The following is a 17,917-nucleotide window of genomic DNA, read 5'->3' on the forward strand; positions in this document are numbered from 1 at the left end:
TCTACAGGCCTTCTCAGTACACCGAGGCAGCAATACTATCTGATCCCTCCTCCCTCCCTTCCTTTTAGAACATTTTCCTAATACCTACAAATTCAGTCATCTAATCTTATAAATCTGCCATATTTTATCTGAGAAAGTTTATAGATTCTACAATCTACTTTTTCTAAGAATGATATTCTAAAACAGATTAAGATCCTTAATTATTTGATTTGGGTCAGAATTCTGTGACTCCATATTAGGCTTCCTTATTCTGTGAGGCCAGTCTATAAAAGGCTTCTTACCATAACAAAAATATTGGGAACTAAATGCTTTAATGTACAAGACCTAAATAATGTACAAGACCTCTTTGAGGTAATCTTCAGTTGGGCCCTACATTTCCATTTTCTCCTATGGCTTTAAGAGATAACAATATGAGCAGAAGGTATAACAAAGGGCCAAAAGGAATAAGGCCTATGAGAAAGCTTCAATTTCTTCTGAAAATGCTTTAAGCTCATGATGCAGGAAGGATGTGAGAGGGAATGGCAAAGCACAATTGATGGGACACAAAGAAATTCAACACTTTAAGTCAAAGCCCTAAGAGTTAAAAGACAGATGAAGATGGAGATACATTTGTTTGGTGGTTGTAAAGGACTGGATTACACCACCCCTAAGAAGCTTGATGGCTATGTAATGAAAAACACGTACGACCCTCACCAAGGAGTATGATACTTTATGAAGATCCAAGGAAAGTATGCGTAACTGGGTTGAATACATAAGGCAAAGAAAATATGCATCATCTAGACAGGGCTGTATATAACTAGCTAAAGCAAAAACTTCAGAATCTTTATGAAGAAATTGTACGCCAAAATAGTACTTTGGGCCAAGATGGAAGATCACTATTCTATCTTTGGTTAAGTCACAAAAAATAGGAAGCAAGGAACTGAATTATTAGACTTCTTCCTGAGGATTCTACTTTCTTGTTAAGAACAGATCCTATATCCGAGGCTTTCTAGAATACTGGTTGTTCTGCATGGTGTTATACTTAGGTTAACCAGGCTTGATAAAAAAATCCCGATGCTTGTAGTTACGGCTCCTCAGATAATGAGACTCAGGAAGTACTTTAAACATAGCCAGTATGTGTCTGTGTGTATTTGTCTTGCAGATGAAAAGAAATTATCCACATCAAATATTTCTATACAATGCAGTGAGCCAGCAGTATTATAGTACTATAGAGCAGTGGTTCCCAAAGTGCACTAGTCTGTGGATTCCTGGCAGAGGTTATATGATATCTTCAAGCCCATTTAAAAGGGCCTGTGATGTCAAAATCATGACATCTCCTGCTAGCAGCTCAAATTACATATGAAGCCAACAGCACTCATTTTTGCCTAGCATTCTGTAGTTTTTATTCTCTAAACACAAAAGTCCCCGGATCATCCTGTTTGTAAACTCTTGCACCTTCTCATTTCTCACATATAATCCTATTATCCCCAAACCACAGAAATCCTTAATATTTTCTCACTTCCTACCTTCTGCTTTTTATTCTTCAAACCTAATTGTTACTCTTCCTGAAAAGGGTTAAGTTCCCTTCCCAGATATTACTGTACTTCTTCCATTCCTATGCAACTCTATCTACAAGAATTCCCTATAAAACTTTTCTTATTTGTCCCCATCTCAGAGAATAAGAAGATTCCAAGGCTTTAAAAGAGGTTCTTCTTTCACAAATACACAACTACAATGTTCCGGATTCAAGTTATTTCAGTGATTTATGAATCAAGAGCCTCTGATATATGACTGCCAGTCTTTCCTATCTCTAATCTATTCTTCTTCAGAATGCTACCAGATATCTTCTAAAAGACACACTGATGGTGACACTCCCCTACTTAATCTTTCTAGAGCTCCCAAATTTCCTTTCAAAGCAGCAAATTCAAAATTCTTAATGCTGCACATCTGGTTCCCATCTACTATTCCAAATTATTCACCCACTTCCCACACTACCTATCCCAATTCTAGCTACATAAGGTAGTTATTATTCACAGATTGTTATTTCATGCTTCCTTCCCTCTGGAATTCTCTTTTCCTTTTTTCTTTTCTCCATTTGTTAAATTACTACTCATCTTTAGACACTCAACTCAAATGACTTTTCACATTGGCAACAATAAAACATATTTCTCATAAATGCATTTCACTCCTGATTTCAGGAAAGTCACTACTGTATTTAATTATGGAATAGTAATGTTTTTCATCTATGAGTACATGAACACTTGATTTTGATTAGTCTATTTATGAATATGCTAAAAACTCACTGCTACCTCTCATAGATTTAATTCTTAGATTCAATTCCATAGATGCTTACTAAATACTAAGTAGTCTTAAGAACAGTCTTTTTTTTAAGACTGGGCCTACAGCCTTTACTACAGCTAAATGGAAAAGCAATAGTATGTTAAGTGGGATTTTTCCTCCTGTTCCAAAATTGTGGCTAAGGCCCAAAGCTGAGAATAGTTACATACTCCCTTTCTTTAAAAAAAAAAAAGATTTATTTATTTATTTATTCATGAGAGACACACACAGAGAGAGGCAGAGACATAGGCAGAGGGAGAAGCAGGCTCCATGTAGGAAGCCTGATGTGGGACTTGATCCCAAGACTCCAGGATCACACCCTAAGCCGAAGGCAGATGCTTAACTGCTGAGTCACCTAGGTGTCCCATGTACCCCTTCTTTTAGCTTAAGAAGCCAACCATAGTTGATATCAACCTATTCTATCTCAGGGTTTCGTGAGAAGCACTAATTTACTAAACCAGTTCCTATCATAACAATGATCGTAACACTTTTCGTCAATGTGACTCTAAAAAGGCTACTAAGAAAGAGGAAGTTATTGGACTTTAAGGGGAACACAGACTTTATGAAAATAAGATACTCTCTTCCTCTTTGGAGAAAAAAGAAATTATAATATCTGAATCCAGAGGGTAAGAAAGTTTGAGGTTATCTAAAAGAAAGACAGACTGGTATTTAATTTTCTATTTGGTTATCTATACAGGCAAAATGACTTACTGATTTGCCCCTATGTTATATACATAAGGGAAGAGAAATAGGGAGAGCATATGGTGAGGAAGTGTCAGGTAGAAAGATTGGCAAGACTATGGCCTGGTTCCTGGGCCTGTTTCCAAAAGGGATGAAAAATGTATCTTTTCCCTAATGTGCCTGCAGGCCCTAAAATTGGCACTGGGAGGTAGATTTGATTGTAAAGTCTTGAGGGAATAAAAGACATACATATCACAGTCCCATGGTGGGAATGCCACCATCAACAGGTTTAGTCCAAAGATGGAACCAAATCTTCCAAGAGATTGCCAAAGCCTATAGAAATGAGATAGGACTGACTTCACTGTTAGCAGGGTAAATGGAAATTAGGCTACTGACAATGAGCTAGAACAGCAGTGTTCAACAACCAAGAAACAGGACTGACACCTCAAGAGTAGGACAGCATGTAGAATTTTGCTTCCACTATCACTCCTCCTAGTTTCAACACCAGAGGAAGAAAAACAGGAAAAAGGGAGGTCAGACATGTGTGACAAAAAGAGCCTACTCATCCACCCCTAAAGTTTTCAGCCCCAGATTAAGGTGTATTCTGTCCTAGGAAAATGTTAGATAAGAGTACTGATTCAAGTCTGTCAAGTTATAATAGAAAGGGAACTAATTCTTAAATATTGGCATGAAACTGGAGTATTTAAAAATTGCAGAATAGTGACAAGACGCTAAGAAGGAAATTAACATCCAAATGGAAAGGGGAGTCAGACAGTTAGAGTTGGCAGGCAGTTACTAGGTAAATAGCAAAACCGATCTGTGTTTATATCTCAGCAAATTGAGATCCTCAATGAACTGGTTATCCATAGATGGATAGCCTCTGAAATTAGTTTCCATATATATTGGGGTTCTTAGCTTTCCATCTCTCCATTCCTTTTTTGTATATTAAATGAAATCCTGGTATGAGCCCTATTATACTATGATATTTAAGTCTAGAATCAATATATCAACTTTCTCACTACCTTTTGCTATTCTTTCTGAAAAATGGTAAGGAGATAAGACCTCTCCTTCTATGCTTGGAAAGTCACCATCAAAATCACAGATATGAATGGACAAATAAGCATTACTAGTGATGGAGGATGCTAAAAGTAGTAACAGGTATTTCAAGTAATAAAGTGAAGGAGATTGATGAGAACAAAGTTCTTGAGCAGAAATTAATTTGATACCTCAGTGCTTTCCATGTTCACCTTTTAATGATCCAAACAAAGAAGAAACCCATAAAGAGATTTATCTGACAAAGAGCAAAAATATACTGTAAATGGACACTGTTCAATTGCATGATACAGAGGAAGATAAGTGGAGGTTCCAAAGAAAGAGAGTAAGAGAAAAAGAAGTGAAGGCTGGTCAGGAAGTGGGACCTGAACTGGGGCTTTACATGGAGGGTAGAGGGTGGAGGGTGGACAGGCATGGATGATAGACAGAGCGGAACAACTCCTGGATGGATGAGAGACAATAAAGTGGCTGTGACACATTGCAATATTAATACATACCGAGACTGAATTGCGGGTAATGCTCATAAATCTAACTGCAATTAGTACAGGTTTCTGGATTAGGAAGGACATGAAAAGGAAAGCAGAGGGTTAGAATGTACATGTCATTGCCCCATTAAAAGAGGTTTAATCTTTCAATGGACTGAATTTATCCGACTTCTGCAGCATTAGTTAAAAAAAAAAAAATTAAAGAAAGCACAGCTTGTCTAGCTGCTTTGAAAAGTAGCTTTCGAGTAAAAGGTCTCTTCCCTTTCTTCTTGGATGGGCACTACCAAGTTGGGCCTTCTAGGACTGAGCTCCTGAAAATTCAGACTGCTAGAAAGGGTTTCACTTTTAAATGGGTTTCTGTTTTCTTTTTCCAGGGGAAAGATTTAAATAGTGTCCTACAATTAATTTTACTTAATACCTGTATCGCCTGGATAAAGTCTATGTTTATGCTTGTTTTAAGAGAAGACTCTTCACTAATTTAATCAAATGACGTATTTGTTAGGATTTATTCTGTGCCAGGGAGTTTAAGTACTAAACAAAGAAACAGTCATTTTAATGTTAATCTAAGTATAAATAATGAAGATATGAAGTATTGCTGGGTACCTGGAAAAGCATGCACATGATGACAGGGAAGCCTGCTTCTCTTTAGAGATTTACTGGGGATTTGACTGAGTCTTCATGACTACAATTTTGTTTTACAATTGAGGGAAAGGGTAGCAAATGATTAAACTTCAATGTAGCAGTTTTACAGTTATCCAGACCTTATTGATTGTTGATCAGTAAGAACCGAAGTTGTCTATATGTAGGTCAATGGTTACAAAGGAAGATATTAAACAGAAAAGTGGGCAAATGGAGAAAATAAATGATCATTTTGGTAAGGCTTTTCTCAAAACCTAACAATAAACCCTTAAAAACTCTTTATTTGATAATGATAGACTCATAAGATGGAATTCCATTTCCTTAGGAATCACATTCTTGCATATGATTAAGTTCTCTACATTGCAGGAGTATTGGCAGGAACATCAAAGGTGACATGGTTGAGGGTGAGAACAGATGGTGGAAGGAAGTAGAGAAAAAGTTAGAATGGGTCAAATTTTCATAGAAAGGACAGGAAAAGAAAACAGGACAGATTATTAAGCCACCAACATCTTATCCAAACACTTGATTTAAAAAAAATTCTACACATTTATCGGCATATATTTTGTACATATAACTACAGACGGCTAAAAGATCAAACATGAAGCATCCACAGTACCCTGAGATAAAATGGTTTCTTTTTACTCATTCCATGTGAAAAAGATTTCGAGAATAATCTCTTTTTACACCATAAATGCATACTTAAAGCCTCAGGAAGGCTGCGATTTTCCACTATGATCCACATCTTGCATCTTACCATTGATCTACGAATCAGCGACAGCCTGGTCTTTGCTTTATTCTCAGCAAATTCCAGGCTACTGATGTCTTTGAGACGAGCCTTGTATTTATTCATCTGTTCCACAACAATCAGCTCCACACAGCTGAAATAGGAAGAAAAAGAAGTGAGTCAAATAAAGTATAGCCCCCACAGACTTTTCAGCTAAATGTGGTAGATGGTTGGAGGATGAAAGAAAAATCAACATTCCTTATCTTATGAGCTCCAAGATAAGGTTTATATAACGGTGGCTCACAATTTTGGCTGCACTTTATGATCCATCTGAGAAGCAATTATAAATTGCAATGCCCAGACCACACCAATTAAATTAGACTCTCTGGGGATAGGACACAAACACCAGGATTTTTTTAAAGCTCCTTTTGCAGCCATGGTTAGGAACCATCACTCTAGATGGAAAGCAGAGTTCCGTTAAAAAAGGCTAAAGTGAAATATAGGAATACTAAAGTACTAAGGCCAAATGGATTCAGAGCCAGTTATACTAGATTATAGGAAGATACAAAGTGTATGTATTTTGGTAAAATGGAATTTTAAAATACTTTTAGAGACTATAAGCTTTCCTGAAGAAAAGCTAAATTTAAAAAGACCCTTCAAAACAAATGATGAATAGAATTTAAAGAATTTAAAAGAATTTAAAGAAATTTTTCATTTTCAGCATAAGAAAACCTGGTTGAGGTGGTTGAGCTCAGGGCATGATCCCAGAGTCCTGGGATCGAGTCCCACATCGGGCTCCCCTTGGGGAGCCTGCTTCTCCCTCAGCCTATGTTTCTGTGTCTCTCATGAATAAATAAATAAAATTAAAAAAAAAAAAAGAAAAGAAAACCCTGTGGTGTCTAGCAAATTTCTTAAAAACATCTGAATTTATGAACTCATTCACTATGTTTGCCATCTGGATAAAGAGGCTGCATGGACTCAGAAATCCCTGGGGTCTTGAGGAGGTGATAGTAACTGGCCTTACGTGGTGGTCTTACTGATGTCCTGCACGCTTTGTAGTGGGTCAATGGTGTCAGGGCATCGAAGAATGCAGGGGGCAAATACAATGGCCAAAGCATTAGCAGACATTCGATTAGTTTCTTCCTGTAGAGCAATCCTAAGGAATAAAAAAGACAAGTAAAATGGTGATTAAAAGGGAAAATGGTAAGGACTTAAACAAACAAAAGACATGAGAGAAAGAAGATGTATGACATCAATCGCAGTGTACTTGTAGGATATTTGTATCAGTTTAAAGGAGACACTTATAGACTTTTCTGCCTCTAGAAAATGCACTTTCACTCTGCTCCTTACTTGAAGCAATATAGGCCAACAGGTAGCTTATCAAGGGAAATTTCTGACCCACTGCCATACACCTGATGAACATACCTGAAGAATGCAAAGTAGAGACTTCAAGGTATTTTCAGACAGTTGTATTAGAAATTCATCTATCATTTATCTAGTATTTACCAGATATTTATCTAATCAAAATAAAGATGGTATTTATTTATTTTTTATTTTATTTTTTATTTATGATAGGCACACAGTGAGAGAGAGAGAGAGAGAGAGAGGCAGAGACACAGGCAGAGGGAGAAGCAGGCTCCATGCACCGGGAGCCCGACGTGGGACTCGATCCCGGGTCTCCAGGATCACGCCCTGGGCCAAAGGCAGGCGCTAAACCGCTGCGCCACCCAGGGATCCCAAAGATGGTATTTATATTCAGAGAAAAGAGACCACTCCTGAAGTCTCTTTGGACAAGCAATTCTCGAGGACTATCTAAACCCACCTCCTATGAATTAGGTTTATATACCTCCTTAATACCTTCTAGTTCAGGAAGAAGGCAACAGGCTAGACTACACAGTGCCACTATGAGACTGAAGTTGTTATATGGCTCAAATAGGGTAGAGAATTCCTTGCCCTGCAGTCCAACTCAGTTGAGGATTTCTGCTCCAAGGAATTATAAAGCACCTGCTTGAGGTACTGACTTTATAAATAAGAAAAAGAAGATCTGTCAGTTTTCCAAATGAAGGAGTTCCTCACTTACTGAAAAGAAAAAAAAAAAAAAACTATTACACATTGCCTTGCTCCTTGAAATTACCTAACTAGATGAAAGATGAGGCGTTCCAGCGTATTGAGATGAGTTCGGGAGAGCTGGTCAATCACAGAGTATACACCACGGATGGTTTCTTTCCTCTCCTGAAGGCCTAAAAAGAGTAAGGACACCCAGTAAGACTGAATATTCCCTTATATGCTATATCTTCCTCCTGAACAGATAATAGGTAGCAGGGGAGCCTGGCTCTAAATTTTAAAGTTTTAGGAGAGGCAGTTTTACCTGTATCGCAGGAAAAGAGCAGTTCACAGTTACCACACCAATTTTCCTTTGCTTGAGTTCTAAATTCACTAAACAGTCTCCTGAGTTTTAATCTATATCCTAGAAATCCTTATTAGAGCAAGGGGAAAGAGATGCCCTAATTTTTTTTTAGGCATTTTGTGGCAGACTGATTCCCTATCAAAATTAATTGCCATGTAATTTATAAATCGGTCTTAGGGGAATCTGAGGAGTCATTTGTCAGGGCCTACACACTTCTAGGCAGGCCTTCAGCAACATCCTACACATCTAAAACTAAACTCCATCACCTGGTAGGCTTGGCATAAAACAGACAGCAGAGTTCTTGCCTAGATTCACAATTTAAATGAATATAAGCCAGCCCTTAAATATATCTAGTCTTTTAATTTATTTATAGTCTTTAGCCTGTGCTTACCCATAGCTCGAAGAAATTCCTCATAGAGTTCAAAGGTCATGAGTGGATTGGGCAAATCGCGAAGCCATTGTTTAAATACACTTGCAATGACATGTATGTTATAGTCATCCAGGTTTACACTCTCAGCATCTATTTAGAGACAAGAGTTAGACAACAAAGCCAAAACATGCAAAGAGATTCAAATAACTCACTTTAGAAACGATTAGCACCAAAAGAAGGCTTCATGTTTTTAATCAAACCAGTATCTTCTACGATCTAATTCCATGGTTTGGAATAGACTTCTAACTGTGGTAAAGAAACAGCTTTTAGTTTATTTGTTTTCTAAATCTCTTGTAGACTGATAGATACATAAAAGATCATATGCTTTCATGTTAAAGAACTGTTAAATACAGCTATAAATGTTTCTAAATGTTTGCTCTCAATTTCTGTACTTAAATTGTGGATTGTTCTATGAGCCACACTTTGAGTAGCAATGTTTTAGATGGCAGGTGGGAAAAAAGCCCAGAGGACATTTTCTGAGAGTAAGGTTAATTTTAAGTCATCTTTAAAGGTGAAAGGACGTAAGTGAACATAGGAAATGTAAAGAACCCACCCGTACTCTGTGTCACTTATAAACTCCCAACGTTATACAAAAGAAGTGACTGGGAGGATATAGGATAAATGATTTTTCACCTGTGCTGACCCAAGGTACAAGAGTCAGCAGCTACCTTTAAACTAACGAAGATGGCGTCTCTGGTAGGCAGAACATCCTGCTTGACTTTTACCAGGCATTTTCTATTATTATTTCCATACTGACCAATCTCTCCCTGATTTGCTTATTTAAAAACAAAAAAAACAAAACAAAAAAACTAGAAAGAAAAAGCACGTGGGTAGGTTCTTGGAGATACAGAGACAAGCTTTGTATCAAAGTGTGTTTCAAAACAATCTATTCCTTCTCTAAAGTGGTAAAGAGTAGAAGTTTACAATGAAACCAAAGTCAAACTCCTGTATATGTATTCCAGGGCTGAGGCTATAGCTAGCTCTACACAGGTACATGTTCAATCCACTAATTAACTATGTCATGAATGTAGGAAGGTGAGAACATGCATCAGAAAGACACTTGGGGGACACCTGAGTGGCTCAGCAGTTGAGCATCCGCCTTCGGCTCAGGATATGATCCTGGGATCCTGGGATCAAGTCCTACATCGGGCTCCCTACAGGGAGCCTGTTTCTCTCTCTGCCTATGTCTCTGCCTCTCTTTCTCTGTCTCTCATGAGTAAATAAAATCTTTTAAAAAACAAAACATCAGCACACTGCTCATGATCATCAACAGACCATCATTTAATTTCCCTGAATCTAAAATTTCTTGTTAATTACAGATATCATGACTTCACTCAATAGTTAAGATTTTATTTTATTTTTTTTAAGATTTTATTTACTTGAGAGAGAGAAAGAGAGCATGAGCAGGGGGAAAGGCAGAGAGAGAGGGAGAAGCAGACTCCCCACTGAGCAGGGAGCCCAAGGCAGGGCTCAATCCCAGGATCCTGCAATCCTGACTTGAGCCAAAGGCAGACGCTTATTAACCCACTGAGCCACCCAGGTGCCCATAAGATTTTAAATGCCAGCTGTGTGAAGTACCTAATAGTGCCTTGTATAAATGACACACTCAGTATGCATTTGCTGAACTGACCACACAAAAATAAGACTTTTACAAAGCCACAAAATGATTTAACAAGCACCACAGAAAATACTGCATTCTTCTGGCTGCAAGAAAAAGATCAACATGTAATGAAAAGTTTAAAAGTATGAAATGAAAAAAATAAAAAAATAAAAAAAATAAAAGTATGAAATGACCTACTTAAATAAAAGCAGTTGGTCTTGATTTAGAGAGCGCTATCTTACCTGTATCTAGACCTTGTCGAAGCTCCTTGATTTTATTAGTTGAACCAGACTTTCGGTAAATACCTTCTGTGTACAGTCCATGCATTTCAATGTAGTTTATGAGCTTTTCTACCACTAAAGGAACAGTGCGTTCTTCACTGGTCAAACGGGACAATTCAACCCCAAATTGTCGAGATGACAGCTCTGGATCATACTAAATGGAAGATAAATTTTTGTTTACAAACATATTCAAACATCTTTAAACATGTTTAACCAGTTATTTAAGAGGAACTACTTTTCATTTCCCTGAAGTTTCATGAGCATAGCTTTAAGAATTGGAAGGAAAGGGGAATTAATGGTTAACACTGATGGTATATATCAAGTCAGGTATTTCATATTTGCAATAGAAATATCACTTTTCTACCTCACAGGGTTATTATAAAGATTAAGTAACTGATGAACAAAAATAGTACAGTATCTGATATATGACAAATGCTCAATAAACTGGTAAAGAAATAATGCTCGTGGGCAGCCCCAGTGGCGCAGCGGTTTAGCGCCACCTGTGGCCTGGGGCGTGATCCTGGAGACCTGGGATCGAGTCCCATGTCGGGCTCCCTGCATGGAGCCCACTTCTCCCTCTGCCTGTGTCTCTGCCTCTCTCTCTCTCTGTGTCTCTATGAATAAATAAATAAATAAAATCTTAAAAAAAAAGAAATAATGCTCGTTGCAATGATTAAAACAAAATAAACTTTAGCCAAACTTCTTGCTATTACTTTGACACAAACATGTATACATACACACATATATAATTTATTTAAATGGCCATCCCCAAAGCATTAGGAATGTTAATAAAGATCTGTGAAAGCAAAAAAATAAAATACATCAGGGTATTAAACAAAAACTTTAAAATCATTTGATTTGAAACCAACTAATTTAAAGCAAACATGCTAAAAAAGTCTATTTCTTGAAATTAAGAGAAAAATTAATTTCACTATTTTCAACTAAAAAAATTTGAGTTTTCTAACTTACTTCACAGTTAGCATTATACCTTCTAGACCCATCCATGTTGTTGCAAGTGGCAAGATTCATTTTTTATGGCTGAGTAACATTCCATTGTGTATATACATCACATCTTTATTCATTCATCTATTGATGGACACTTGGCTCGCTTCTATAATTTGGCTATTATAAATACTGCTGCAATAAACATACAAGTGCATATATCTTTTTGAATTACTATTTTCATATTCATTTGGTAAATACAAAGTAGTGAAATACAAGATCATGTGATAACTTTATTTTTAGCTTTTTGAGGAACCTCCATACTGTTTTCCACAATGGCTACACCAGTTTGCATTCCGACCAACACTGCATGAGGGTTCCTTCTATCCACGTCCTTGCTAACACTTACTTCTTGTGTTTTTGAGTTTTAGCCACTTTGATAGGAGTGAGATATCTCACTATGGTTTTGATTTGCATTTCCCTAATAGTGAGTGATGCTGAGCATCTTTTTCTATGTCTGATGGCCATCTGCATGTCTTCTTTGAAGAAATATCTGTTTGTCTTCTGTCCACTTTTAAATTAGATTTTTTTTTGTGTTGAGTTGTGTAAGTTCTGTTTGTATTTTGGATATTAACTCTACTAGATATTTCATTTGCAAATAATCTTCTATTCAGTAGGCTTTTAGTTTTGTTGACTGTTTTCTTTGTTGTGCAAAAGCTTTTTATTTTGATGTAGTACCAATAGTTCATTATTGCTTTTGTTTCCCTTGCTTCAGGTGACATATCTAGAAAAATGCTGCTATAGCCAATATCAGAGACCTTATTGCCAGTGTTCTAGGATTTTAATGGTTTCATGTCTCACATTTAAGTCTTTCATTCCATCAGAGTTTATTTTTGTGTGTGCTGAAAAAGTGATCCACTTTCATTCTTCTGCATACAACTGTCTAGTTTTCCCAACACCAATTCTTAAAGACACTTGTAAATTCTTGCCATATCTTTTAGATTCCTCTGGTCCAATGTTTCATTCAAAGTCACAATTTCCATATTGATTTTCTGTTTGTATGACCTATTCATTAATGTAATGGGTTATTAAAGTCCCTTACTATTATTGTATTACTAACAATTACTAATGTTAGTTATTAGCTGCTTTATGTATTTGGGTGCTCCCATGTTGGGTGCATAAATATTTACAATTGTATCTTCTGGCTGGATTGTTCCTTTTATGAGTACATAATATTCTTCTTTGTCTCTTAATAGTCTTTGTTTAAGAAAGCCAGGTTAGCAATAGTTGATATTGGACAAAATAGACTTTGTTATTTTTTTAAGATTTTATTTATTCATGAGAGACACGGGGGCGGGGGGCAGAGACACAGGCAGAGGGAGAAGCAGGCTCCATGCTGGAAGCCTGATGCGGGACTCGATCCCGAAACTCCATCCGAGACTCCAGGATCATGCCCTGGGCCAAAGGTGATGCTAAACCGCTGAGCCACCCAAGGATCCCCCAAAATGCACTTTAAAACAAATACTGTTAGGGGCATCTGGCTGGCTCTGTCAGAGGAGCATGCAACTCTTGATCTCAGGTCATGAGTTCAAACCTCATTTGGATATAGAGATTACTAAAAAAAAAAAAATTAAGAGTCCCCTTTTAAGTAGGGCTACTTTAGTGGTGATGAATTCCTTTAACTTTTGTTTGGGAAATTCTTTATCTTTCCTTTTATTCCAATTCATAATTGGCTGGATAGAATATTCTTGGTTGCAGGTTTTTTTCTTTCAGTTTTCAATGTATCATATGCCACTCCATTCTGGCCTTCAAAGTTTCTACTGAAAAATCAGCTGTGAGCCGTAAGGGGTTTCCTTTGTTTTTTCCATCTCTTTTCTCTTGCCCCTTTTTTTTTTTTTTTTTTTAAAGATTTTATTTGACAGAGAGAGAGAGAAAGAGAGAGAGAGAATGAGAGGAGAAAGCACATAAGCAAGGGAAGTAGCAGGCAGAACAAAAGGGAGAAACAGGCTTCCTGCAGAGCAGGGAGCCCAATGCGGAGTTTGATCCCAGGACCCTGGGATCATGACTTGGGTTGAATATAGACACTTAACTGACTGAGCTACCGAGGTACCCATCACTGACTGCCTTTAATATTATCTCTTTATCAATATTTTTGGCCATTTTAGTTACTGTCTTCATGTGGACCTCCTAAGGTTGATTTTGTTGGGGCATCTCTGTGCTTCCTGGATCTGGATTTGTTTCCCTCTCCATATTAGGGAAGTTTTCAGCTGTTATTTCTTCAAATAAATTTTCTGCCCCTTTTCTGGCTCTTCTCCTTATGGGGTCCCTATTGTGTGAATGCTATTATACTTGATGGTGTTCCTGAGTTCCCTTAGTCTATTTGCATTCATTATTATTATTATTATTTTTCTCTCCCCTGTTCAGTTTGATTACTTTCCATGACTGTCCTCCAGGATGCTGATCTGTTCTGTTTCCTCGAATCTACCATTTATTCTATCTAATGTATTTTTAATTTCAGTTATTATGTTCTTAATCTCTGATTGGTTATTTTTCACATTTTCATTTGAGGATCTCAGTGAGGTCTTCCCCTCTTATCTTAAATCCAGTGAGTATTTTTATGACTATTACTTCAAATTCTCTATCAGGCATATTACTTATCTCTGTTCTCTTGCTGTGATCTTGTCCTATTCTTTCATTTGGGACATATTCCTCTGTCTCCTAATTTTGCCTAACTCTCTGTGTCTGCTCCTATGTGTTAGGAAAGTCAGCTACATCTCCTGCTCTTGAAAGTGGTAGCTTTATAAAACAGAGGTCCTATAATGGCTTAGAGTTCAATGTCTCCTGTTCACCAGAACCTGGTGCTTCAGGGGTATCTCCTATGTGTTTTGCATGCACCCTGGTAACGTGATTGAGCCATGTTTGCCTTCAGTCCAGTTATCTACAATGGCTTTCTCTGCCTGTTGAGGGCAGGTTTTGGTCCCTATATTGTTCGTGGGCCAGTCTGGGGCCACCATGGACTTGAATTGAATCAGACCAGGGGCTTGCCAGAGATGCAGTAGCACTAAACTATAGGGTGCTTTCCCTGTGTTGTCCCCTGAGAAGCTTTTGTTTGTGGGCAGGGCCTGCAATTGTACTGGTGTGCATGGTTATATTTCACTCTCTCTGGAGCAGGAATCACTTTGGAGTGGTGCTGGTTCCTGTCATGGCCACTTGCATACTGTCAGGCTCATGATACAACTTTTGATGGGCTCTGGCCAACGGTGTATTGGAGGGGGGCATTTCCACAGGAGAACATGGAGGCAGGTACACTGTTAGTAAGCTAGGTGGAAAGAGTTCTTGCAGCACTAGCTCTCGTAGGTGCCCATGTTTCTAGGCTTGGGGACAGGGAAGGAAATGGCACTCAGCAACTCTTCTGTTCTTGGAGAAGTTGCCCAAAGAGCCCTGCCTCTCCAGCACATGCTCTGAGATTAGAAAATCTCCTTCCTATATTCCCTGGGCATTTTTCAAACTACTGCTTCTATGCTGTATCTCAGCAGGGCCGTTTGTTATTCTGTCTCTTTAAATGTGAGGGCTCCACCTTCCCAGTTCCCCCAGAGCCAAGTCACTGTTTTCTAAATTTCCAGGGTTAAGCCCCCACTGACTGTCAGGTCCCTCTGGTTTTCAAAGCCAAATGCTATGAGGATTGATTTTTCCCATGTGAGTACCCCAAGTCTGGTGCCTTTATTTTTTAGAATCTCCATTTGCCCCTGTTTTAAATGTGTATTTTCATTTTCTGATAAAAAAGAATTTTTCTTTTTACCTATTATTTCAACATATTAAAGAATTTTAAGTACACATCTGGTAATTCAGTAACTGAGCCATCCATGAATCTATTGTCTACTTGTTTTTTTTCTCAGTCTCATATCTAGTATTATTTAAAATATCTAATATTATATATGAACAAATTAATAAGTGATGTAATCTCTCTTTAAAGAGGGTACATCCTCCGAAGGGTAGCCAAATTAAGGAATGAACCATCTTAATCTAATCATGGACTGCCTCAGAGCTAGTTTTCAGGTTTTATAAAGCCCAGCCTATCAGTGATTTACTCCCTTTCCTAGAGTACAGCTCTTCAGAGGTCTCATTTAGAGTGTAGGGTATTCACTAGAGTCTCTCTTTGAAGGTATATCATTACAACTCCAGTTTTTCTTTCCTTAGCAATGTGAAACTACAGAAAAATCTTTTTTTTTATCCAGCTTCTTAGCGTTTTATCCTATGTAGCTTAAGAATTCAGAAAATGCCTTGAAGGAAAAAAACCTCTGAATTTCAGGGTTAAGTCTGGATCATGGTCCCTCAGGTCCTGGCAATCCCAAACTCCACATTTTATCTCCATAGTCCTATGAAATTCCTAAAAGTTTTGCTGACTTCCATAACTCTTGAATGTGGCCCTCTACACTGAACCTTGTTTTCTTGTGCTACAGCAAAAATTGACAAATTCCCACTAGGAGAAAAACCTCTCACAGACAGATCCATCACTCTGCAATTATCTTCTCTCTAGGAGCAACATCCCAAAAGTCCAATCTGATTGGGCAGCTCTCTGATGTGCCAGCAACAATTTTTTCAGATATTCTCAGCATGGATTAGTCTGCCACAAGCTATTCCATCTTAGCTGGAAGCAAATGTCCCACATTCATTGTATTTTAAGCCTTGAATAAAATTTCACTTTGTACCTTGCCATGATTTGTCAACTAATTTGGAACAGATGCAAATTCTGTACATGGGCTGTAAATAATACACACATACATTTATATTACAGTTCAGATTTGCATAGTATTGTCACAACCATCAATATATGACTAATAAATTTTTTTAAATGACTATATATCAATGAAAGCCTGAAATCTTTAAAAAAAAATCAGTGTTTCCTTGAAGATAAAGTATCATAATACATATCCAAGTAGAAATATACAAAAACACCAATGGGCTGCTGGTGGATTTTGTTGTTGATGTTAAAATCTTTAGTTATAGCCGACTACTTTCAAGACAATTCTGAGGAAGACTTATGAGTATTTAATGAAGTAGGCAATCTTTAAAAGCAGTGTTTTAACAAACTATTAGCAGTGAAATCAGTTTAGTAGCTCTTCCAAGTAGTAAAGGTACATATAGTTCCAGGAAAATCCACCCAATTATACAAATATATCTTTCTATATATGTATGCTGGATCACGACACAAAATATATTTCTGTCATTTGTGGTCAAAAAGTTTGAAAACCACTGTTCTATAAAACCATCAAAGAGGACTTGATTTCTTTCACAAGGCAGAGAAGATCAATATATCTGTTATTTATTATTCATAGGTGATAATTTCTTACCTTTTTAGAGCACTTGGCTGTGGTTTTTAGACAGCATTTCTTATGGCAAGCATATTTGCATACTGAAAAACAGGGTAAGAATGCAGCATTTTTAGAAATCTGTACATCAATGACAAGAACTTTAAAATTTTACTTTATTATAAAAACTTTATTTGGATTAATTTTTTTCTTTAAACATGATACTGCTATAATATCATATACATACTTGGCATGTTGTTAGAATAAAAAAAGGGTTTTAACATATTCTATTTAAAAAAATGAAGTTGAAAAATATGCCTAAAATTTCTAACTTCTGTCTCTGAAAAAGCTTTCGTATGCTCCCACCATATTCCTACAGAATATTTTCTTTCTGGCTTGATTCACAAATTAGTCTTTATGCTCTCCTAATATACTTGCTCCACAATCTGCTCAAATGCCAGAAATACCTATTAAGACTCATTCCAATGGATAAGAAAAGCATCACTGCCAAAGACACTTACTGAAAGAAAAACAAGGTACATAGCACATTAAGATAGTAGAGAGGCCTTATAATCTTAGAAAGTTCAGAATAGAGCTCTGAGGAACCAGAACATAAACAGTATCAGTTGTGACTGGGAAGACAAGATAAAGTAAATGTTCAGAAGAGAAATTATTCCTTGAGCAGGAGAGAACAAGGTGGCTAGGCAGTTGACAAGTGGGAAGAAGTAGTGAGAGGAGAATATTGAAATATATTTGACCTATGTCATTTTGCTACACCAGCTCTGGCTCCTGGATATAAACACCTAAATATCCTTGAACTTCTAAAGTACAATGTGGGGTTTTCAAGGCTGAGAGGGAGGCCATATAATTCTACTGATGAAATCACCAGTATAATCATAGTTAGTTAATTCTATTAAGAAACTAAACCAAGCCCACACAAGTCATAAAAAAGCAGATTTCTTACATTTTCAGGTTTTTTTAAAGATTTTATTTATTTATTCATGAAAGACCCTAAGAGAGAGGCAGATACATAGGTAGAGGGAAAAGCAG

General features: G+C 37.2%; 1 protein-coding gene across 1 annotated transcript in view; it reads right to left on the reverse strand.

The window, feature by feature from the left end:
• The window catches only part of MYO9A (myosin IXA), a 262,747-nt gene that overhangs the window by 23,049 nt on the left and 221,781 nt on the right, over window positions 1-17,917 (reverse strand). Inside the window, 6 exon segments of the mRNA XM_038580865.1 lie at window positions 5,929-6,052; window positions 6,923-7,054; window positions 8,033-8,138; window positions 8,697-8,825; window positions 10,578-10,770; window positions 16,910-16,971. Of these exon segments, the coding sequence (XP_038436793.1) occupies window positions 5,929-6,052; window positions 6,923-7,054; window positions 8,033-8,138; window positions 8,697-8,825; window positions 10,578-10,770; window positions 16,910-16,971 (746 nt within the window).

Source organism: Canis lupus, chromosome 30, assembly GCF_011100685.1.
Source record: "Canis lupus familiaris isolate Mischka breed German Shepherd chromosome 30, alternate assembly UU_Cfam_GSD_1.0, whole genome shotgun sequence".
Lineage (NCBI taxonomy): Eukaryota > Metazoa > Chordata > Mammalia > Carnivora > Canidae > Canis > Canis lupus.